This window comes from Vipera berus (assembly GCF_964194415.1).
Source record: "Vipera berus genome assembly, chromosome: 2".
NCBI lineage: Eukaryota > Metazoa > Chordata > Lepidosauria > Squamata > Viperidae > Vipera > Vipera berus.
The window spans coordinates 168,862,702-168,887,999 of NC_138203.1; the positions used below are offsets into that span (position 1 = coordinate 168,862,702).

Genomic DNA, 25,298 nt, shown 5'->3' on the forward strand with positions numbered 1-25,298 from the left:
GAGATCATTTTATGACTTCATCAACCCCATAATAATGAGAATATTTAAAACAAAGCCGTGCCACAGAGAAAAAAAACGCTGTTCAGCACTGATTAATAACTGGTTACAATTCTACATTAGATTCTCCTGCTCAGTAAAATAAACAGAAAACACTATCATTATTGTACACTTTTAAGTTTTGCTCAGCTCAATAGAACTAGAAGTGTATTTATGGGAATTTACTGAGTGAAGATTAATCCGTTATTTAACAAATATCAAGCATTTTCTTGCTTTTATATTTAGTAAAATAATAAAGAAGCCCTCGAGTTGAACTTAGCATAATAATTGGATCTTCTATGCACTGGATCTTCTTTTACACTGTCATATTTTTTATGCGGGGGTGGGGGGGGTCATATTTCCCAAACTGGTCTATCCCCTCTCTATGTACTAACCACGGTTGATCCTGCTTAGCTTCTGAGATCAGCAAGGACAGCTGGAGGTTGCCACCTGCTAGATTAATTATTTAAAATGTTTTACAAAGCAACACATTTAAATCAGCTGTGTGGTTTTGAGTGATTCCAAGGTAGAATATGATGCAGGAAAAATCCAGTGAGCTGGCAGCCAATGCAGATACATAAGTCATAGCTGCAGTCAGGACAATTTGCAAGTGAACAAGCAATAACGTTCTGTTCTATTTTCATGTTGATTAATGATTGTTTGCTTTTTTGTCCCCTCACACTTTCTGTTTCAGTACAGAATTATGAGGATTAAGACAGGAACTTGTGCTACATCCTGGTAAGGGGAATTTGACAAGAATGGCTGATTTGATAAAACTATTTCGAAATTAAGAAAAAAAAATCTAAGATATCATATTACAAGTGTCGTGTATGCATATCGGCACATCTTGAAAGTGTCTGAATGATTACATTTGAACCAAGATTTGAATTCAGGTCACATTCTTTGACAGGAACTAGGAGAAAAATTATTCACACAGGTGCATCCAGATGACAGCAAAACATTTTTAACTTTACTATAGAACGAAAGCTGCTCAATTGTAATTACATGTTCTTAATTACTGTCAGGAGCATTCAAAAGAGTAACTATGAACATTTTTATTTATTTAGTAACCAGAAGATCCAAAGGTGGGTAAAAAAAATTGATTAAAAAAAACCTTTGAAAAATAATTAAATCATTACTGGTGGGGAGGGAGTGAAAAAAGAATCTGGATTCAGACTTTATGTATCTGACTAGAGCAGTTTTTGAACGAATCCTCAGGCATATTGTTTCAGAGTTATAATGGTTCCTGATGTTTCAATAACCATACTTTTTATGTGAATGTGCATACCTTGTACTTTGATCACAAAACTCTACACAGGCATCAATTTCAGTTCTCACACAATTCACACAATATACTGCTATGTGAATTTTAAGGACAGGACAAGAATTTTAAGGATAGGACACTAGACATAAGGCAAGCAGAGAAGATACAGTAGGGATACATAGCCATCAGACAAAAATAATGCCTCCACATTAGACAAGCCAATAATGGGATACATACCCAAGCCTGTGCTGCAACTATAACAAAAGTTATTAAAATTCATGTACGGTAAAACAGCTCTTTCAACTGCTGTACCGGGAACAACAATTAAAGGCAGTGGTTTAGAATGAATATATTCTGGATATTCAGGAATAAATATAAAAGCATGCAGTGAAACATACATAAAAGGTTAGTACATGTACACAGTGTTATGGACTTGGACTTTGCTTCCACAAAATATCCAAGTTCCAAAGATAGGCAGAACCATGACAGAAAGAAGATCTTACAGTTCAGTAAATGAACATAGGATAGGAATATTTTTACGTACTATGAAAATATTTTTTTCACCTCACAGAGTGTATAAATGGACTGAACCAGTAGAACTACTGACCTCTTGATTCTTTGGTCCTGTCTATGTATGACTTAGAAAATATTAAAAGTGCTTGTTATTTGCCACTGTTCCTGAAAGTCAAAATAACTCCTATATAATTGAATGTTTAGTCACATATATGTTTACACTGTTTTTCTAGTGTAAAACCTGTGTTTGTTCATTTCATTTTTTTTGTCTCTTAGTCCTATTTGAAGAATTAACTTTAAAATAGTCCAGGCTTCATTTGAACTTTGGTTGCTTTTTGCTACTGTTCCAAAACTTTCTCTTGAAATTTCCATAGGTGACAATTCAATTTTAATAGTACTATAAAAATCCTGCGATAAAAACAGACTGTTCATTCATCAACCTTCCATTCATGAGTCTCAGTCCATCTCCCATGCAAGGATATTGAAGCATTTTTCTAATAGACAGAAATCTAAAAGGATCAGAGCCAGACAAATTACACAAGCCAAATATGCCCAAGCCTGCTAAGAGTTCCTCACTGTGAATGAATATAATCCAGCAGGTAAGACATTTAGATTCCCATTAACTCCCTTTGATAAATGAACAGCTCTGGCTTCTGCATCTTCTCCACTCTCCAGAAAAGCAATAGTGCAATTTAATAAATACATACCCCTCCTCGCCCCGCCCCTGGAACAGTTGACCAGAAGAAACCTCTCCAATCAGGATCTTCAAATATATATGGTAGGATGCGGGTCAAGAGACGGCTGCAATTCAGGACAATCTGCTTTTCTTTCTCAGAGTGACAACCACTCTCAGCCCCCTGCACTAGTTTTTCCACTGCCTGGAGTGAATTAGAATAAAGCAAAGGACAAGAATTATTGGTATGCGGGTAACAATTTTTACCCAGTACCTTAGGTTTCTGAATTACCAACTAAAGACTTAATACCACAATGAATAGGCAATCATTTTATATTGTTGCTCATGCCTTTTGGACATAGCCTTTCAATCATAAAAAGACATTCCCTCGGAATGTGACAGCTTGATTCATGTGAGATTGTGTATGTGTGCATATAAGGCTTGAATGTGTGAGAGAGATAGAATTCTAAGATTTAAGCTATGACATCAAAACATCACTTTCTACCCTGCTCTAGGAAAATTACTGTGAAAATTCTTTAAAGAATTGAATCTCCTTAACAGAGGACCTTTTATGACTTTGTAGATAAGACACATTGGTTCATATATAATTTAAATGTGGGGAAAAGAAGCAAAATGGAGCTTTTAGTAATTGGAGGCAAGCTTGTCTGCATAGATATCTGTTTAGGGATATGCGACTGAGATGCTTTTAACGTCAGTGCTTTTCAGAAAGGAGGATGCTGAGTGCAATATTTTTCCCCCACAATTATTCTAAAGTAATTTGTTCTCTAAATACTGCTTCTGTAGAATGCATAATGTTTGTAGGAATATAATTCTGCAGGCAGGTATAAAAGCTCTAAATTTCCACCCAGGCATATAAAGGTAGACCAATCAACTGATTCCCCAGTTCAATTTATGGTAAATGTTATGTTCTTAGTTCGGTTAGGCATTGACGCAGCCAGCATGTTTATTAACTCACAACAGAAGCAGTACTAGAGGCTGCTGAACAGCTATATATACAGTTCGCCTCTAGGCAGCAACCAATAGGTTTAAAGTAACAGTTTCCCGCCCAAAACATAATTATCAGCTTGGAGACAGTCTGGGTTGCAGTAACAGAAACCATTAAGCAATCCTATACTTAAATACAGCAATTAAGGTCACACATTAAGCAAGTGATATCAACAATTGAGGCCAATACACCCCTTCCCCCTAGATAGCTCAACCTCTCAAATTCTTGACATAGTCCTGCAAATACTTAGGCGGCCTTTGCGACCGACCCGAATGTCTAGGGGTTGCTGAAGCCTCCCAGTCTACCCTCTCACCTGCCAGGCTGGGTAGACCAGGACTCTGAGGCCCAGTGGATTTGGGTTTGACTCGAGTCCCTTTGGCTGGCCTGATCCGATAGGCCCAAGCCAAAGTCCATTTGTGAAGCAAAGTCTGCTGGGCTGGCACTTGGCACTGTTTGCCAGTTCTGCTCAGCGGATAAAGACTGTGTGTCCAGGGAAAACTTATCTACAGCCATTCCCCCATCTCCTTGGCGGAGAGTCCTGTCGGAGCATGCAAGCTCCTCTGTTGGGCCGCTGTCACGCTGCCCATGCGGGTGGCCCTCTTGAGTGTCCTGAGCCAGCCACTGGTTTGCTAGCCTCCGATGCACCTGGTCAATGTGTCAGTGAATGACTCACCCATCTTTCAGGACCACCTCATAGGAGAGTGGCCCTGACACCTTAGCAACCATGGCTACCACCCACAAAGCCCTTTGCCCATAATTCTGGGCCCAAACCCGGTCACCAACTTGCAAATTTTGTGGTGACTGTGCTGTGTCCGAGGCAAATCGGTCAGGGTGTAGCCGGTACAGCTTGGTGATCAAGTGTCAGCCCCAACTGAGTTCGGCTGGGCTTCTGCCCATGGCGGTGCAGGGAGTTGTACAATCTGCTTCAGAGATTCCTTGGTTGTGCGGACCATGCGTTCCGCTTGGCCGTTTGAGGCCAGGTGAAAGGGAGCCGAAGTGGCATGCCTTATTAGATTAGCCCTGGGGAAGGACTGGAATTCTGCAGTGGTGAATTGGGCCCCATTGTCTGAGACCAACATGTCTGGTAACCTGTGCGTCGCAAAGATCCTGCGCAGTTCCTGGATGGTCCTGGCAACAGTCATAGTTGGAACTGGTACGACCTCTAACCATTTGGAGTGACTGTCCACCACAATTAGGAACAGCTGTCCCTGAAAGGATCCAATGAAATCAATGTGGATTCTTGACCACGGGGTGTGTGTGTCCTCCCATCAGTGGACAGGGGTTTGCGGCATCTCGGGCCTGGATTGCTGGCAAGTTTAGCAGCTTTATCTAGCCCTGGCCACCAAAGGTAGCTCCTCGCAAATGCCTTCATGTGGACTATTCCCAGATGTCCTTCGTACAGAGACTCTAATACCCTGGGCCTTAAAGAGCTCAGGACTATGACCCGACTCCCCAAAGGATGCACCCTTTATGAGCCGATAGCTCATCTTTCCTCATAAAGAAACTCTGAAATTCTGGCCCTGGACATTTGTCCAGCCATCCTGTGTGCACCCAATTCAACACACAGCTAAGCGTTTTGTCAGCTGTCTCAGCAGCCACGTCCCCAGCATGAAGGGGAGACTCTGGCAAATCCTGGATAGCCAAGATGCGTGCAGCCAGAGCAGGATCTGGTACTACGTGTGGCAGGGGCAACCTAAGGCCATCTGCATGGCCCATTTCTCTGCCCGGTTTGTGAATCAGCCTGTAGCTGTAGGCTGAAAGGAAGATAGACCACCTCAGCATTCAAGGAGACAGAATCTGAGGTGTCCGTTTATTCATGGTGAACAACCCTAGAAGTGTCTTGTGGTCCATGAAGACCGTGAACTGGCAGCCATACAAGTAGTCATGGAACTTTTTTACTCCAGTCACAATGGCCAAGGCGTAATTGTGTGTAGTTGCGCATAGTTGTGCTCTGCGGATGACAGGGTCTAGAGGAATAAGCGATGGGAGTCTGCCTCCCATCAGCCATTAAGTGGCACAACACAGCCCCGACCGCATACGGGGATGCATCACATGCGATGCAGACAGGCAGCTTCTCATTAAAATGAGTGAGGACTGAGTTTGAAGACAGAAGTGATTTGACTGCCTTGAAACTTCTCTCATGGATGCTGGTCCACTGCCACTGAGCCTTTCTATCCAAGAGCTGGTGTAATGGCTCTGCCACTGCAGCCTTGTGTGGAGGAAGGCATGGCAAAAATTCAAAAGGCCCAGAAAGGCCTGAAGCTCTCTCTTGGACTTCGGACTTGGGGCCTGCTGGATTGCTTTTAGCTTGGAGTCTGCCGGATGAATGCCTTCAGCATCGATGCAGAAACCAAGGAACTCGGTTGACTCTACCCCAATCTTACACTTTTCCTTTTTTAATTTAAGTCCCACGTCACGGAACCACTGAAGGACGGCTTTAAGCCATTCAGCCATAATCTCCACTGATTCCCCAGCTATGAGAACATCATCGAAATAGGGGCATACCCCTGGAATGCCCTTAAGCGTTCACTCCATCACTCCCTGGAAAAGCCCTGGGGCTACACTCACCCCAAACTGTAGGCGCTTAACCTTGAAGGCCCCCCTATGCGTGACAATAGTCTGGGCTACTGCCATGGCCTCGTCCACAGGCAGTTGCTGGTAGGCTTGCGCCAAATCTAATTTGGTGAACACGCGGCCTCCTTGCAGTGACGCCAAAATATGGCTGACTACTGGCACCGGATATGCATGTTGTTGAAGTGCCCTGTTGATAGTGCACTTATAATCAGCGCATATGCGCACCTCTCCATTGGCCTTAAGTGGCATTACTATGGGGGTCTCCCACACCCATTGTCTATGGGCTGCAATACCCCTTGTCTCACTAGCTTGTTCAGCTCTGTGTCAATTTTGGGTTTGAGGGCGAAAGGCACTCTACAAGGCTTGATCCATATTGGAGTTACCATAGGATCAAGCTTGAGGGTGATAGGAGGACCCTTGTACTCCCCTAGACTTGAGCTGAAAACATTAGTGAACTCTTGGCAGACTGAAGACAGGTCTGCCGCTTGTGTCCTGTGGATGCCGGTTACTTGAATGCCCAATGCATCAAACCAATCGAGGCCGATGAGGCTCATGCGTTGGCCTTGCACCTTCCACTTCTACATCTAGTAGACCCTCAAAACCCTTGAATTGTACCAGAAGTGTGGCTTCGCCTTTGACCATCACATGGGAGTTTTGGAAATCTGTGAGCAGTAGATTAGATGGCTGGAGTTTGGCCCTTCTGTTGCTGCGATTACAAATATGCCTGAATGTCCCTTAGGAAATGATAGACAGGGCTGAGCCTGTGTCCAGTTCCATGTTGCATGGAACTCCCTGAAGCTTGACCTTGAGTCTAAACTTCTGCTTAAGGGGGTGATGGGCACCAGCGCGGAACACGCTCCTCCGGCTGAAGCAGAACCCTCCTCGGTGTTGCCCCGGGGGCCAGATACCTCTCCTGAATGTGTCTTCTGGTGGACTGTCCCTCTGGTGACTACGGCAGATGGCGGCAATGTGGCCTTGTTTGCCACATGCCCGGCACGTTGCTGTTCAGAACCAGTATTCTGAGCAGCAATGGCGGCCTCCACAGCCCATGCATCTAAGAAAAGAACTGCCGTCTCAGCTGGCCATGGTCCCTTCTCTGGTTGCTTCTGTACTTGGTCGACTTCGAAGTCCAAATCAGGGTCTTCCATACACTCAGTGTCCTCATGGAGCTTTTTCTTCAGATCCACGTAGGTGACTGACTCGAGCGGCGCAGGGGCGACCAGGTTCTCAGCTATATCGAAGGTGGCTGGACCGCACACGCTAAAGAGTGTCGCGGCCTTCAATCTGTCTTCACCGACCTGGTTAGCACGGAGGTAATTTTTGACACAAGAGACATAGGAACTCCATCTCTCTGGGTGTGCCACATGGAATTCTTCCAGTTTTCCAACTTTCGCCATGGTGAGTTGCTTCTTGCTCGCAATGCCTTGTGCTGCTGGCTTCTATGCAGGCCATAGGATGGATCCTTAGGGCAAGGTGGTCTCCAGCGTGGCTTGCTGGCAGACCAAGGGTGGGAATGTAGTTCCTGACAGGCTCTGTGCTGGCCTCACCCCCTAGTGACTTCAGGCTCTCTCATTTAAGCAGCACATTCCACCTTTGTCGCCACTGTTATGTTCTTAGTTCGCTTAGGCATTGACAAGGCAGAGTGTTGAAACAGCAAGCATGTTTATTAACTCACAACAGAAGCAGTACTAGAGGCTGCTGAACAGCTATATATACAGTTCGCCTCTAGGTGGCAACCAATAGGTTTAAAATAACAGTTTCCCACCCCAAACATAATTATCAGCTTGGAGATAGACAGTCTGAGTTGCAGTAACAGAAACCGTTAAGCAATCCTACACTTAAATACAGCAATTAAGGTCACACATTAAGCAAGTGATATCAACAGTTGAGGCCAATACATTACAGTAAACGTTAAAGAAAATACACTCTCCTATAATATGGGTTTTGTACACATTGCTTGGAAAGTATATATTACCATGTTTGGTAGCCGAATACTGAAATATTATTGAAACTAGTTACTTCTGATAAATGCAAAAAATATGAAGTAAAAATCTGATGAAACTGAAAGCATATGCAAAGAAAAAAAATACTAATTTACATTAATAATTTTTAATTTCCAATTCCCATTTTTGCTTAGGGAATACAGATTAGGCAATCTGCATTAACTAAATGCTTAAGCCACACAATCTTGAAATTTTAAATTTCAATTTGAAACAGGGTGCAAGAAAACAGAGATTAGCATTTTTCATTGTACTATTTTTCCAATGAAAATATTTTCCAAATAAAAATAACAAGCTTCAGGATCAAAAAGGTTGGGAATGAGTTTCTACTGGAAAATGGCAATGGGGGACAAGAACTTAACAACTACTGTCCTTCATTGTGAACCCAGTTGAAATCAGGAGTGCTATACATGGCTCTTGTGCATTTCTGTATAGAAAAACAGAAACTCCTAAGCATAGGATTTAGACACAAAATTGAAATCTTATTTAATTTGGTTAAAAATGTAACAGGAATTTAAACTTGGTTGAATTTTTTTTTGCTAAATAAACCACATATTAAGCAGGCAATTCTATGGCTCAAAGATGGGCAAATAATTTTTCCAAGGGACCAAATGTGAAACGGGGACAGTTGTGGAGGATCAAACTAATAAGATCACCACCATGGTCCCTGCTGTCACTACCACCATCGGCTGGACAGAGACAGCCAAAGGGCCGAATGTGTCCCACAAGCCATAGGCCTGCTATGACTGAATTTCAACAGTTTAAAAAAAACAAACTTCATTCTTGCCTTGTAACACAAAGTAGCCAAATTTGAAGGAGATTCTTCCCTCACAGCTCTGATTTCTGCAGCAGGAACTAGAGCAAAGACATCTTGGACTGAAGTAGCTGTATCTGCCCAGAACTGGTCCCAGAAGGCATCATCTGTGGCCTCTACGGGCTGAAAAACAAATAAAAATCAATTTAGGAACACAAAAGCTATAAAATATTCATTCTGATATTCATTTATGCTCAATATTCATACTGATTGATATTTGATCTGATAAGTATGTCAAGATACCTCAAGGCAACTTCTGCAAATCTTTACTAAAATATAAGACTGAAAAATACTACACTGCAGCATGAAAGCAATCCAACATTCTAGACAGAATAAACATGAATGCATCATTAATACAATAAGCTACTAATGACCAGGCAAAAGTGGAAGCAAAATAATGCAAGGATGCTAGTAAAAACTAAAAACAAGATTAGGCTAAAAATAGCAGCTGTAATTTTTTTTTAAATGATAAGATTTCCTATCAAAGTGACACCCTGGGTAAATTAATGAGAAACAACTTTATATGCATAGAAAGAGCAATATACAATTTTCTGCAAATTCACACTCAACTATAACTCAGGGACCACAAAATATGTTCAATTTCTTTTCAATTATACAAAAGGTTGTCATTCTTTATAATAAAACTATGTAGAAGACATTTTGTTCCATTGAACAGAGCTAGCACTCTAGTCATTATGGTTTAATGGAATGCATCCAATAAGCCAAAATATAAAACATATATTCTTGCTTGATATCTTTCCCCAGCATGACATAATAAACACGCAACAGCTCTTGTTATTTGAAACGATCATGGCTTTGAATTGTATTTAGGAAAGATGAGTGAGAAGGAAACATATGTTTGATTAATTTCGTGGCCTACATTTTTCTGAAGTTACACTGTTATAAAGATGAGGGTTGTTTAAAATAAAGGTAAAACCTGTTTAAGAATTGCCTGTGAAAAAGGAAACTACCTTATCAAATAGGCAATATGTCATTAAAATAGAAAAGGCAAAAGTAAAAGGAGGTAAGGAAGTATAAACTAGTTGAGCAGGTTTTGTGGCTCTACCAAGTCTGGAGTTGGCCAAGAGGATATTTTTACATACTGAAAAGAAATGTACCGTATCCTCCAGATTTTAAGGAGTGGATTCAAGATACGAGCCAGTTATCAAATTTTGATAAGTATTTAATACTAAAAATGGGAAGATGAAGCAATGTATGATCTAGATTTAATGACAAATTGAAGGACTCAATCCCATATTGATACTAAGTAGCAATAGCAATTAGATTTATATACTGCTTCATAATGCTTTACAGCCCACTCTAAGTGGTTTACAGTGTCAGCCTATTGCCCCCAACAATCTGGGTCCTCATTTTACCAACCTCAGAAGGATGGAAGGCTGAGTCAACCTTGAGCTGGTCAAGATCAAATCCCTGGCAGTGGGCACAGTTAGCCTGCAACATTGCATTCTAACCAGTTGTTTCCCTTTAAATTACTTTTAGCTTATTTTAATTACTATAATATATGTGGGTTTTTAAAAAAATTATATAAGCCCTACCATAATTTTTGGCTGGCATTGCAGTTGCTTGTATTTCAGATTTAATTCTTCCCCTTCAAGTTTAAAAATAGAAAATCAGGTTTGTCCTGCAGTGACTTTGTTTTCCTGCTGCTCTGCCCCCATCCACAAACTATAAAATACCATAAGTCCCTTTAAATTCCTTACCAGTAGACACTTAGTCACAGGTGATTACTTTAATGCAGGAAGTATTTGCACATTTAGCCATTGGATAACACAGCAAATCTGTATTTAGTTCTTTTAAAGAGAAAGGAGAGGAAGGGTGAGAGATTTGAAATAAGTTGACCACAAAAACGCACCTGTAAATGAATCAAGTATTTTTATAGGTCATCTGCAAAGCTACCGTATATGATGGTCCAAGAGAACAAAATGAAATGGAATGGAATTCAATGGAATTCAAGTTAGTGGAAGTGGCTCTCAATTTGATCAAAATAACCACTGTACAGTAAGCATTATTACTATAATTGAGGAAAACTATGTTCCTTAAATGTATCAATTACTTAACATATATTCTAGCTAACATGTTTTCAAATGACTGTTTTCAGTACAACCTTGAAGCAAATTGCTTCAAGTGAGGACAATCGCAAATTACTTAGACATTATTTTACTGGGCAGAAAGTTTTTGCTGAAGATGGCAATTTCTTCACTGCACAGTCTTTCCTTGGGCATAAGCATTTGTTTTTTATTACAATAAACTGTAAACAATAAAATCACAAATTTTAGGTTCATCCAACTTTGTTTTCCAAGTTCTGATGCAAAAGAAATGGCTGATTAGTTTTTTTTATCAAATTCAATTTGAAATTAACAAGATGTGCATTTAGAAGTCCAAAAACTGAAAGAGTAAGAAGGAAAATGTAGTTGAATTATATGGCCTAGGAAACAGACATGAAGCAGGAGAACAACTCATTGGTTTCTGCCAATACAATGATTTTCTTCATTGCTAACACAATCTTCAGACAACCAAACTGACACCTATTTACATCAACAATATTATTGGCACAAGGTAATGAAAACAGCTCAGTTATAACAGCAAAAATATGGCTGGGGGCTGACTATACAATGGATTATAAACTGATTTTGTGCAAGTTCCAAGTTAAGCTAAAAGTGAAAGAAAAAAAGACAACAAAGTTCCACCAAGAACATGAGAAATAGTTTTGAAGTCCTGGACTTCATTGATAGGAAACTAGAAGAACTCTGGCATAGAATCAAAGCACTTGTTATAGGATGATTGTGAAATGAGACTACCAAAGATCAAGAAACAGGAGAAACCAAACTGGATGTCAGAACAGACTGTGGAAATTGAAGAGAAGGAGCAGAAGAAAAAAATAAAATTTCAGATAAGAACTTTTTAAAAAGCAGAAAGCTATTAGCAGAGACAAGAAACAGTACAATAACATCTGTGAAGACAACAACAATAGAAATAGGCATGGAAAAATAAGCATATCTTCCAAAAGTTCGCCAGATTCAAGAGATTCCAACCAGAAATTGGTACAGTAAGCTAAAGCACCCCAAGGAACAGATTCAAAGACACTACAGAAGTCAACATCCAATAAACCTTGTGTTGTTGTTAGCTGCGAAGTCGTGTCCGACCCATCGCGACCCTATGGACAACATTCCTCCAGGCCTTCCTGTCCTCTACCATCTTCTGGAGTCCATTTAAGCTCACGCCTACTGCTTCAGTGACTCCATCCAGCCACCTCATTCTCTGTCGTCCCCTTCTTCTATTGCCCTCGATCTTTCCCAGCATTAGGCTCTTCTCCAGTGAGTCCTTCCTTCTCATTAGGTGGCCAAAGTACTTGAGTTTTAGCTTCAGGATCTGGCCTTCTAAAGAGCAGTCAGGATTGATCTCCTCTAGGACTGACCGGTTTGATCGCCTTGCGGTCCAAGGGACTCGCAGGAGTCTTCTCCAGCACCACAGTTCAAAGGCCTCAATTCTTTGGCGCTCAGCCTTTCTTATGGTCCAACTTTCACTGCCATACATTGCAACTGGGAAGACCATAGCCTTGACTATACGCACTTTTGTTGACAGGGTGATGTCTCTGCTTTTTAGTGTGCTGTCTAGATTTGCCATGGCTTTCCTCCCCAGGAGCAAGCGTCTTTTAATTTCTTGGCTACAGTCCCCATCTGCAGTGATCTTGGAGCCCAGGAAAATAAAATCTGTCACTACCTCCATTTCTTCCCCATCTATTTGCCAGGAATTGAGAGGGCCAGATGCCATGATCTTGGTTTTCTTAATGTTAAGTTTCAGCCCAAGTTTTGCACTCTCCTTCTTCACCTGCAACAAGAGGCTCTTTAGTTCTTCTTCACTTTCTGCCATTAGAGTGGTATCATCTGCGTATCTTAGGTTGTTGATATTTCTTCCGGCAATCTTAATTCCAACTTTTGATTCATCTAGCCCTGCCTTTCTCATGATGTGCTCTGCATATAAGTTAAATAGGCAGGGCGACAGTATACAGCCTTGCCAGACTCCTTTCCCAATTTTGAACCAATCAGTGGTTCCGTGTCCAGTTCTCACTGTTGCTTCTTGACCCGCATATAGGTTTCTCAAGAGACAAATAAGATGGTCTGGTACTCCCATCTCTTTAAGAACTTGCCACAGTTTGTTATGATCCACACAATCAAAGGCTTTAGCATAGTCAATGAAGCAGAAGTAGATGTTTTTCTGGAACTCCCTAGCTTTCTCCATGATCCAGCGTATGTTGGCAATTTGATCTCTAGTTCCTCTGCCTCTTCGAAATCCTGCCTGCACTTCTGGTAGTTCTCGATCCACATACTGCTGAAGTCTAGCTTGTAGGATTTTAAGCATGACTTTACTAGCATGAGAAATGAGTGCAATGGTGCGATAGTTTGAACATTCTTTGGCACTGCCTTTCTTTGGAATTGGAATGTAAACTGATCTTTTCCAATCCTGTGGCCATTGTTGAGTTTTCCAAATTTGCTGGCAAATTGAGTGTAGCACTTTTACTGCATTGTCTTTTAAGATTTTGAATAGCTCAGCTGGAATACTGTCACTTCCACTAGCTTTGTTGTTGCTCAGCTTTTCTAAGGCCCACTTCACTTCACATTCTAGGATGTCTGGCTCGAGGTCAGTGACCACCTCATTGTGATTATCAGGGACGTTAAGCTCATTCTTGTATAGTTCTTCTGTGTAATTTTGCCACCTCTTCTTAATCTCTTCTGCCTCTGTTAGGTCCCTGCCATTTTGGTCCTTTATCATGCCCATTTTTGCATTGAACGTTCCCTTCATTTCTCCAATTTTCTTGAAAAGATCTCTGGTCCTCCCTATTCTATTGTTTTCTTCTATTTCTTTGCACTGTTCATATAAGAAAGCATTCTTATCTCTTCTAGCTATTCTCTGGAATTCTGCATTCAATTGGGTGTATCTTTCTTTTTCTCCCTTGCCTTTCGCTTCCCTCCTTTCCTCAGCTATTTGCAAAGCTTCCTCAGACAGCCATTTTGCTTTCTTGCATTTCTTTTTCTTTGGGATGGTTTTGGTTGCTACCTGTTGTACAATGTCGCGAACCTCTGTCCATAGTTCTTCAGGCACTCTGTCTATCAGATCTAATTCCTTAAATCTATTTGTCACCTCTACTGTATATTCAACAGGGATATGATTTAATTCATACCTGAGTGGCCTAGTGCTTTTCCCTACTTTCTTCAGTTTAAGCCTAAACTTTGCAAGGAGAAGCTCATGGTCTGAGCCACAGTCAGCTCCTGGTCTTGTTTTTACTGACTGTATAGAGCTTCTCCATCTTTGGCTGCAGAGCATATAGTCAATCTGATTTCTGTGTTGACCATCTGGTGATGTCCATGTGTAGAGCCGTCTCTTGGGTTGTTGGAAAAGAGTGTTTGCTATGACCATCGTATTCTCTTGACAGAATTCTATCAGCCTGTGCCCTGCTTCATTTTGCACTCCAAGGCCAAACTTGCCTGTTATTCCAGTTATCTTTTGGCTTCCTACTTTAGCATTCCAATCCCCCATGATGATAAGAACATCATTTTTTGGTGTTAGTTCTATAAGGTGCTGTAGTGCTTCATAGAACTGGTCAATTTCATCCTCTTCAGCACTGGTGGTTGGGGCACAGACCTGGACTACTGTGATATTGAATGGTTTGCCTTGGATTCGAACTGAGATCATTCTGTCATTTTGAGGATTGTATCCCAGTATTGCTTTTCCTACTCTTTTATTGACTATGAAGGCTACTCCATTTCTTCTGAAGGATTCTTGCCCACAGTAGTATACCTGATGGTCATCTGAATTAAATTCACCCATTCCTGTCCATTTTAGTTCGCTGATACCTAAGATGTCGATGTTCAGTCTTGTCATCTCTTGTTTGACCACGTCCAGTTTTCCTTGATTCATGGATCTTACATTCCAGGTTCCTATGGAGAAAAAAATCTTTACAGCATCGGACTTTCCTTTCACCACCAGACACATCCACAGCTGAGCGTCCTTTCGGCTTTGGCCCAGTCGCTTCATTCTTTCTGGCACTACTAGTACTAGCCCTCTGCTCTTCCCCAGTAGCATATTGGACGCCTTCCGACCTGAGGGGCTCATCTTCCAGCGTCATATCGTTTTGCCTTTTGGTACTGTCCATAGGGTTTTCATGGCAAAGATACTGGAGTGGGTTGCCATTTCCTTCTCCAGTGGATCACGTTTTGTCAGAACTCTCTGCTATGACCTGTCCGTCTTGGGTGGCCCTGCACGGCATAGCTCATAGCTTCATTGAATTACGCAAGCCCCTTCACCACGACAAGGCAGTAATCCATGAAGGGGAATAAACCTTAGATTATACCAAAAGATGAGTCAAATCATGATCAAGAATTTTTTAATATTTTATTTTACTTAGAAAACAATACCATAGTCTAGGAACTATCAAGGAGACAAACAATCAAGCAGATAAACAATTGAGCAGAAAATAATACCTTAATCAAGGAATTGCCAAGGAGAAAACCACATCCCTACCAATAGTGATAAGGCAAACTATTAAATATAAACAGGGAATAAATGCCATATTCAGTAGCACTGATGATGTTACCTAGTGGTGTAATGAAATGTCTGCAAGAAACAACCAAGCTCAGACAGTACCAACTACTCCAAACATCATACCCTTCACTGTGCTGATGGCACTGCTCTGACAGAAGATTAAGAACCAAGGAGTCAAACAAAATTCAAGAGGTACAATAACCAGCCTTGGAATTAACAACGAAGATACTGAAGGAGTAAATAGTTTCTATCTTTTAGGATTGATTATTGACAATAAAGGAACCAGCGGTGAAAAAATACACCGCAAACTAATACCTGGTAGATTTGCAATAACACCCTTGAAAAGATACTCAGATATTTCCATAAATGCAAATATCAAAAACATGCAGGAAATGTCCTTGTGATGTCTAAGGAAATGAAAGTTGGACTTTGATGAGGCAGGATGGAAAAGATGCCTTTGAACTCTTAGAACAAATCAATCCACAGTTCTCAGAGGAACAAAAACCAGGTTCAAATTACCATGTCGGGGATAATTATGGGAAGACCACGTCCGTAATCCTGAGAAAGATACATGGAAAAAGAAGATAACCAGCAGCAAGCTGAATGGACTCAATTACAGTGGCAGTTAATGCATTGTTAGAAGGCCTGAAGGGTTACGTTAGAGAGGACAAATCATCCAGAAATGTAGCTGGTTGCTAGGATTCATTGCCAACCTAATGGCAGATAATCTCTCACCAAAGCCAGCTGAGCCAGGAACCTATCTCTAAATTACATGGAACAAAATACACAGCTACAGCTGTTGGATCTAAAGCCCCCATTCAATGAAACTATAGAACAGACATTTCAAACTCGCGACGTCACATGACATCATGCAACGTATTGGGACGGTTTTGCCATTGCCGTCAATGGGATGGGCGCAGCTTCTGCATGACGCATCCGGCCCATGGGCCGGCAGTTTGACACCCCTGCTATAAAAGATGCAGGAAACATACTTTATATATCTGTGGAAAATGAAAATGAAGAAATGCTTTGTATTTCAGTTTCGATTCATATTAACTTTAGGGTCTGGTTAAACCAGACATGTTTTTTTAGGCCTACATGTGATTCAGGAAAAAAGATCAATCTGCTTCCATGAATAGCAGAGAGGTGTATTTTACGTGAATTAAAATGCTTTTTCAGAAACATTTCCAAAACACTAATAATGTATATCACAATCCTATTATGTGTCTACTCAAAGCCAAATGAAGTTATTTCTAGCTGAGTAGACAGCAGTGACTTTTTGTGAAGAAAAGGCTTAAGTAAACAGCTTTACATGGAATTAAATACAGTAATCAAAGATGGTTTTGGAAAATACCAAGGATTCTGTTTTTCAGATTAAATTGGGTAATCTTCACTTTGTTTACTCTGAGGATGTGTACAGAAGCGCTGGGAAACCAATAATCAACCCTCTATGTACCTGATCCTTCTTTGACCTCAAGGATAAAATCATTGTAGTTGAGTCTCCACATGGGGTAAGATAACTGCTCCATGAAACCGATGCAGAAAATTGAGATCATTAAAATCATTTGGATCCTCTGAGTTGAGTAACTGTAGTCTTGTTAAATGTGATATATGAGCAGGTATCATAGGACAGCTCTAGACTTTAAAAGGTCTAACTACACTGGACATCTTCTGGATGACAAATGGCACATGGACTGAGAATCACAACCCTTTTATTCTCTGGCCCCTTCAACAAATATTGTGTCAGCTACAGTATCAGGAGCTATCAACATGTAAATACCGGTAGTTTTCATTTCTATCTGACAAAAAACATGCTGGACTCCTAATATAATTCAGGCAAAACAAAAGGAAATCATCTAATATGAGTTTGGATTTGCTCCACTGTCTGGTTTTGATATATACATAATAATAATTCCCTAGATAGAATATCAGGTCTAGAATGAGAGATATTCTTTTAAATACAGATCTCAATATTCATGGTCGCGGAATGGTTAGAATGCAGTATTGCAGGCTAATTCTGCCGACTGCCAGCTGTTCAATTCTGACCTGCTCAAGATTAACTCAGCTTTCCATCTTTTGGATGTCGGTAAATTGAGACACAAATTGGTGGCAATATGCTGACATTGTAAACCACTAAGAGAAGGCTGTAAAGCACTGTGAAGCGGTGTCTAAGTGTCTAAGTGCTATTGCTATTGCTATCAATAGCAAGAACATTTCTTTCTTAGATTTAGCTAGTTTGTCAACCATAGCGTTTTCTGATGTAGTCGAATTATTGCTCTAATTGATGACCTAATCATTTCTGAATTGCACTGCTCTAATAAATTCTGCAAGCACCTTGCAACAACTGTAATCAGTGCATAATTCTGCAACCAAAATACTAATTCATGTCAGACGTTCAGAATATATGGTAGCTATCTTGCTTGACCTGCACAGCCTGCCAGTTGGCTTGTGAACTCAATTTAACATTCTGGTTTAACCTCTTAAAGATTTGGGCTAGGAGTAATTTATTTGTCTATTGTTTTTATACCTTGCTGCAATTATATGCAGACTCATGGTGGCTCACAATATGGAGAAAAAAACAAAAATTAAAACATAAAAATATACATCACAGATAGCATCCCAAAGCTGGAGACAACTAGAGTCGAAAACAAACGAACTATTCATAGGAGATTGTTCCAGAGGGCAGATAAAACAATGTCTTCAGGCCTCAGTTGACCATCCAAAAATGAGGACAACTAGCTGTTCCTCCCAGCATAATCAAAGGGGTTGGACCTATCCATCCTGGATCTAAGCCACAAAGGGTTTATCAATTGAATTTTTTAAAATTTCACTTGAAAGATGATAGAACGTCAATGCAAGGCTGCAAAATAGATGTGATATGGGTCCACCAGCAGGCACCTGGGATCACCTAGGCTGCTATATTGTGTATCAATTGAAGAACTTCCAGGCAGTCTTTAAAGGCAGCGTGCTGCAGTAAATTATATACATGGCAATGACATGGGCTCTTATGAACTATCCTCTTCCCTATATTCCTTTCATTTCACCGGAAGCGAATATTCAAACCATATCCCAGTGAGCAACTCCTTTAATTAGAACCTTTTCCTGCATGGCATTTGATTCATGGAATGCCTTCAGATGTGTCTTCAATTTTGTTTTTAAAAACTGATAAGCAAGGGTACCTAGTAAGACATTGCCTGACGCTCGTTTCTGCATAATGGTTTATTTTTATGACCTTGTTTTCTCAAAAATATTTTATTATCTATGTAATATTAGTCTCTGATGGCTACTTCAAAAAAAAAACACCAGCCAACCAGGAGGCTATTTGGCTGTACATTTTATATTCTCCTTTTCCTGTTATCTAAAGAATGGCAAGATACATATTTTTAAATAATTAAGAAATTAGTTTTAAGAAATAGGTTTAACTCAGCAATTATTAATATTAAGTAAAAAGAATACTGCTGTTTTAAATGCAATTCTTACAAACAAGACTCTTTAGCAAATGATTCAGGAATGCCATCCACTGTGAATATGTTATCTGAATGAGAACTTGCAAGTGTGCTAAATGCCTTGTTTATAAACATAAAATATTTTTTTAATGCCAATGTGGATTTCAGTTGCTTTAATAATTTCCAGAAAAACAAACTACTAAGTGAAATTCATGTGGAAACAGGATACATCTGTGAAAAGAAGAGAAAAAGGAGCTTCCTTTTTAAACAGGAAAGCAGGCTGTCCCAGTGCTGGATTTTCAGATAATGGGAAATTAAAAATAAGACAAAGAACATACTTTAGTTTGGATGTTGAAGTTCTGAGTTCAAATCCTTGCCAAGACAATTCAGTTCATTGCATACTATTTTTCACAAATTGTCAGAAGTTATAATGCAGTTCGGTTTGATTTGTTTTGGCTTAGCACTATCTGCAAAACCAGCCAATTATTAGTCAACAAATCATTGCTAAGCTAAACCTAACCTTAAATAATAGCATTATTTTGTGGCCTTTCATATGCAATTACAGGCTTTAGAATAGTTTAGGGACTTTTTAAAATAATGCTTTTCAAATTAGTTTTATTATGATAAAACAATAACCCAGAAATGAAGAATATTTAAGTATCCATACAAATATACATTGTATGAAACAAAACCGTGTTATCTAGTCACAAATTCAATAATGTTTGTAAGACTAGAAAGCAAGCTTAGGTTTGCAGTCAGGTACTTTCAAAATAATTGTTTATTTTAGGAGGCGAGGTTACACAAAAGGCAAATAGGGTGTGTACATATGTAAACAGACTATTATATCCAGTGGCTCACATCTGTCAGCCAGCGTGAGAACAGGAAAGCATGATTTGATTTTTATTTTGGCCAAACAGTCAAGGACAACAATGTTAAATTTATTTTAAATTAGTTGTATAATTGGATTTCACAAAATATTCCTAATTCGGAAAATAAATAATAATATACAGACTAAATACAAAACTATAATTAAACTAAATATAATTAAATATCATCACTAAATACCAGAAAGATCTAAAGCTCCCTATCATAGAGTAAATTACATCTGGAAACTGAGGCAAAAATCCTTTAAGAGAAGACCCCCCAACAAGTATTCCTCCAAGACTGAAGTGCCATCAAAGTCATTGCTAAATTACATGGGATGCAATTCCACGGAATATTACAGAAGGTAATAACCAAACTAATGGACAGGGAAAAAACAAAACTTTTGAGTAAGTCTACTTCTAAATAAAATCCTGTTCACAAGCAAAAATGGAGATCTTTTGATGTTCTTTAATAAAGTTAATTAGCTTAATAAGCTACCTGTTCCTAGCTGGACCTGAACCTTGGATTTGGCTTGTTTGGCTCCCGTTGACCAGGGAAAGTTTTAGTCTAAATCATAAAGCTGTATTTTATTGTATCAGCTCACCTGCACTGATACTCTATGAAGGAAATGCCCTTTCTTTATAATTAAATTCAGCCTGGTTCTGTGTCAGAGCTATGACCAAATGTAAACAATTGATGCTGAGCCTTATCTAATTCAATATATTTTACCCTAGTTTCCATCCTTCCCACCTCTTTTTTTCCCTTTTAAATTAAAAAAAAATACCAATATGTTTTATTTTGCTATTTTTTGTCGTAGTTGGTTGGATCATAACTGTCATAATTTCAACAAATCCTAAGAGAATTTCAGCAAGCATTAGACTCAATATAGGTTAGCACAGCTTTAGTGTTCTACAAATCCCAGTGCTTATGTCTTTTTACTGTAGTTATCTATTTTAGTTATATGTAGCATTTAGACTATTAATTGCTTGCAGTTTTATAGGTCTCAACCAGATTTTAATTGCTCTACTTCATTAATTTTAAGATAATTTTATTTTTACTTTATTTTATTCTATTATTTTTCTTAATTTCTACTTTAGAATGACTTATGTAAACAGCTTTATGCAAAATAATACAATTTTGCATACAATACAAAATAATGGATGGCTGAGTAAACCTTGAGCCAATGAGAATCAAACTGACAAATTGCAGGCAACGGGCAGTCAGCAGGATTAGCCTGCAGTACTGCATTCTACACACTGTGTGGTTCATAAGTTTAGTGCTGTATCTTGTCATAGATCTTTCAGTGACCAGCTCAAACAAAAATCTGCTAGGAGTGCCTTTCAAGTGTGTGCATATAGGTATTCTACTGCCTTTCTACCCACTTTTCCTCACAGCATTCTTCCCACCATTTTCCATACTTGTTCACTTCAAAATCAGCAAACTATTTCAAGTTCTTTTTTAAAGTCAGCAAACACAATCATGGATTATGTTAGATGTTTTAAAATAAAGTTTACACCATGGTTGAAATTTTGTATTTAACTAACCCATAGTAAGTTTAACTGAACTTAAGTAGGTTGCTTTTTTGGCCAGACTTCTCTACAATTATTTTTCACCTTTTACCATTTGGAGATACATAATACAAATAATATATTAGCATGAGTAAAAAAAAACAGACAAAACTTTTCTATCCTTATTTATATTCCACCTCTCATTCAGGAGTCAAGGTGGCACATATTTTACACTCCCTATTTTTTCCCACAGCAGTCAATCCTCTGAGATAGATTGGATTGAGACAATGTGACATTCGCACAGAGCTCAAATTAACTTCCATGGCTGAGGGTGGACTACAACCTGGATCTCTCCATTCCTAGACTAACGTTTTCAGTGTTCCACACGTTGGCTCTAACATCACATTATTAACTTCTATAATTACGTATGTTCTCTTGGCTCTCCACTCTTCATTCAAACTCCAAGATATTTAACAAATACATAATAGAAACAAAGAATTATGAGGAGTTCAGGATCCTTTACTGGGTTTTAGTTATATATTACCCTGTTTTGCTAATATTACAAGTTCTGCCTGTGCATCTATTTTATTATGTATATTTATTCATTTTTTACTCTATAAGTAATCCTCAGCTTACAACCATTTGTTTAGCAACTGTTTGGAGTTACAACAGCACTGGAAAAAATGATTTACAATCAGTTCTCCCACTTACGACCATCGCAGTATTCCTATGTTCTCATGATCAGAATTTGGGCACTCGGCAACCTGACTATATTTATGATGGCTGCAGCCTCCTGGGGTCATGTGACCACCATTTGTGACCTTCCCAATGGCTTCCTACAAGCAAAGTCAATGAGGAAAGCCAGATTTGTTTAATGACTGCTTGATTCACTCAGCTGTAATGTGATTAAGTGATTCACTTAACAACAGTGGCAAAAAAGGCCATAAAATTGGCCATCACTTAAGCCTTGCTTAGCAATAGAAATTCTGATCCCAATTGTGGTCGTAAGTCAAGGACTACTTGTATAGCTACTACAAAGTCCTTTCAAAAGAAAGGTATTCAGCAGGGGTCTTCAAATTTGGCCCTTTTATGACTTGTGGACTTCAACTCCCAGAATTCCTCAGCCAAGCATGCTGGCTGAGGAATTCTGGGAGTTGAAGTCCACAAGTCATAAAAGGGCCATGTTTGAAGACCCCTGGTATTCAATGTATTCAGCTACAGGTAAGTATTTTCCAATTAGAGTGTTATTGAGGAAAATAGATTTAATAGCACTATGGAAACTGCTTTAATTTCTCTAATCTGTTGCCCAAGGCAAGCCCAAGTTTAAAAATACATGGATCTCTGTAAAAGTCAAGACATTAAATGCTTCTGGAAAATACAACCTGTTCTATGAGATTGCAAGCATTACTTATTGCTTTTGCAACTGTTCTTAAACATAGTGAAACACGATCTTAAAAAAAATAGCGAAGAAGTGACCTGGCATCAGGAGCACAGGAGAAAGCAAAAAAATATATATATGATCAACTAGTTTCCTTAAGGAAAGGATATTCTTTTGTTGCTATTGTATTGTGTTTTGTTCATTGGTAAAATACTATTTAAATACTGCCTACAAATTTAAGGCAAAATTACTCCAGTGCAAAAAAATTAAAATTGACATTTTGAAATTAATAACACAGTATCTCTGCATTACTTCACTATAACTGCCTCTCAGAATGATAACTAAATTTAAGCATTTGGAAACTGTAGAGAATTACTTGTATTTTGAACCAAGAGTACCACAAGGTTGTTCTATAACAGGGGTCTTCAAACTTGGCCCTTTTATGACTTGTGGACTTCAGCTCCCAGAATTCCTCAGCCAGACACACTGGCTGAGGAATTCTGGGAGTTGAAGTCCACAAGTCATAAAAGGGCCAAGTTTGAAGACCCCTGTTCTATAATATGTTCCAGATTCACATTTCAAACTGTAACTAATTTTTTTAAGTGATCACTTCTCTTACCTCAAATACAAAGTAAAGGCCTTTCATTAGCAATCATTACTAGGTTTTCCAACCTGCTTCTAGTGCATGGGATGTTTCTGAAGTTGTAACAGCTGTTGTACTTGCCAGGATTGTACTCAGTGACTCTTGCCTATAGGTTACTAGTTATTGAGAATTTTTCTCCCTGATAATACCTTTGTGCACCTGACATCAGCCTGAGGCTCTAAGAAATTTTTATTCTCCAAGCTTCCATAAAAAATTAGAAATTATTAGATTGTTAAGAATAATAGAGCTCAAGGCAGCTTACATGGGAATGTCATGCCATTAATGCAGGGGTATCAAACTGCCGGCCCTCAGGCTGGATGCATCATAACAAAACTGTGCTCACCCCACTGCTGGGGAAAAAAAGTCGTGATTCATTTCTACCCATGTTGTGATAGTTATGTTGGTGAATATTGTGGCATTCTATCCATTGCACAGCATTACTAAAACGCTATCTTTCCGATTTTCGCATGGCTGTTTTCCTTGCATCTTATCTAACCGGTTCTCCAGCTATATAGTCAGATGGATACTGTTCTTAGGCCTAAATCCTGAAAGCCCTGAATGAAAGCCAGCTTGCTTAAGGTCTGAACTTCAGGAGAAGCATAGCCGGCGGAGGGCTACACCGATTTTTCTGGGGGTGCCACGTGAAGCAGGTAGCAAACTGGAAGCCTGTGGAGTCGCGATGCTGCAGGCAAAGGGGCTGGCAACCCAGCCCTGGCTGTGGATGCCCATGCCCGTCAAGGATCAGCCATCAGAAACCCCAACAGGGTTTTCTGAACCATCGCCAGCTCTTCTCCAATCGAATTATGTGTCCCCGAAGCCAACACCCCAGGGCGGCGGCGAAAGAGATCCTGTTGCGACCCCGCAGCCGAAAGTACTCCCCGCCGACGCCACCCCGCGGCTTGCTTCTGATAAAATGCCCTGACCGACCAGCCCTCCTCCAAAGCCCCTCTCGAAAGGCCTTTTCCCAGTCCCCACCTGCCCCGGACGCCTCTGCTGTAAAGCAATGAGATGGGCCGAGCTGTTTCGCAAGCCGCTCACCTGAGTCTTCGTGGTGAGCTGGATCACCGCCTTCCTGAAGTTGAGCTTGGAGTCGGCGTTACCCATCCTCCCGCAACCAGGATCCCGGTCCGCTTCCCTGCTCCCCGCCTTGCTCGCTCTCCTTCGCTCGCTCGCTCGCCGGCGGTCGCTCACTCACTCACTGCGGCGGTGCCCTCCTCTTCCTCCTCTGCCGCCGCCGCCCGTCCCGCTAATCTCCCTCGTCCTCGCCCCCTCTGCCGGACACGGTGGGCTCCATCAGCGCCGCTCCGTCCACCTGCTCCCTGCAGGCTAGCTGGTCTCCTCCCGCTTGTCAAAGGCAGCTGAGGCTATTCCCGGCGCTGAGCCCGCCTTTCCTGAGCGTCAGAGGCGCGGCTCCGCCTCGCTTTCGCTCAGTTACACGACTGTCGCCTCCTTCGCTCGCCCCGGCTTCAGCGAGCGGGCGGGTGGTTCCTCCTTGGTGGCTCGCCAGTGTCGCCGAGTCGAGCGCCGTTTCTCCACCTTCCCTGCCGGCGAAGGCGTCTCTTCGTCTGCCAACGCCGGACGAGCAGCCCACTGGCCGCCTTGTCTGAATCCGGCCCCCCCACCCGTCTTTAATTCGGCCTGTCGCTTTTCCCCTTCGTTGCCTGCCTCTCCGGGACTCCAGATAGTCGGAAATCCGTGTTTAAAGCGAGTCAGCTTAGGTCGGCATGAGGGGAAATGCAGTTCTACAAGGTCCCTTCTTCCGCACATTTTTTCTTGGCCTCTTGCCTTTGAAATAAATCCTTGGGTATTTCCTCCATTTAGGCACACTTGTTTTGTACCTTTAATCGTGCCCATTCATTGAGGTTTCATACCCCATCTCTTGCCCTTCTCTCCTATTCTTCACAGCCACCACCGACCTGTGAGGTAGGTGGAACTGGGCTGAGAGTAGGTGACAACCCCAAAAGTGATCTTGCAGTGCTGGGAGTGGCTTTGAACCCAGTTCTCTGCAGGGCCAGTCC

At 40.6% G+C, this 25,298-nt stretch overlaps 1 protein-coding gene across 1 annotated transcript in view; it reads right to left on the bottom strand.

Annotated features, from left to right (window-relative positions):
* The window catches only part of HID1 (HID1 domain containing), a 67,732-nt gene extending 43,092 nt beyond the window's left edge, over window positions 1-24,640 (bottom strand). The window contains exons 1-3 of the mRNA XM_081315851.1: window positions 24,319-24,640; window positions 8,854-9,003; window positions 2,521-2,691 (exon numbers count right to left, since the gene is read on the bottom strand). Coding sequence (XP_081171977.1) covers window positions 2,521-2,691; window positions 8,854-9,003; window positions 24,319-24,384 — 387 coding nt within the window. The 5' untranslated portion in view covers window positions 24,385-24,640. The remainder of the gene's footprint in view (window positions 1-2,520; window positions 2,692-8,853; window positions 9,004-24,318) is intronic.
* Between the last annotated feature and the right edge of the window lie 658 nt (window positions 24,641-25,298).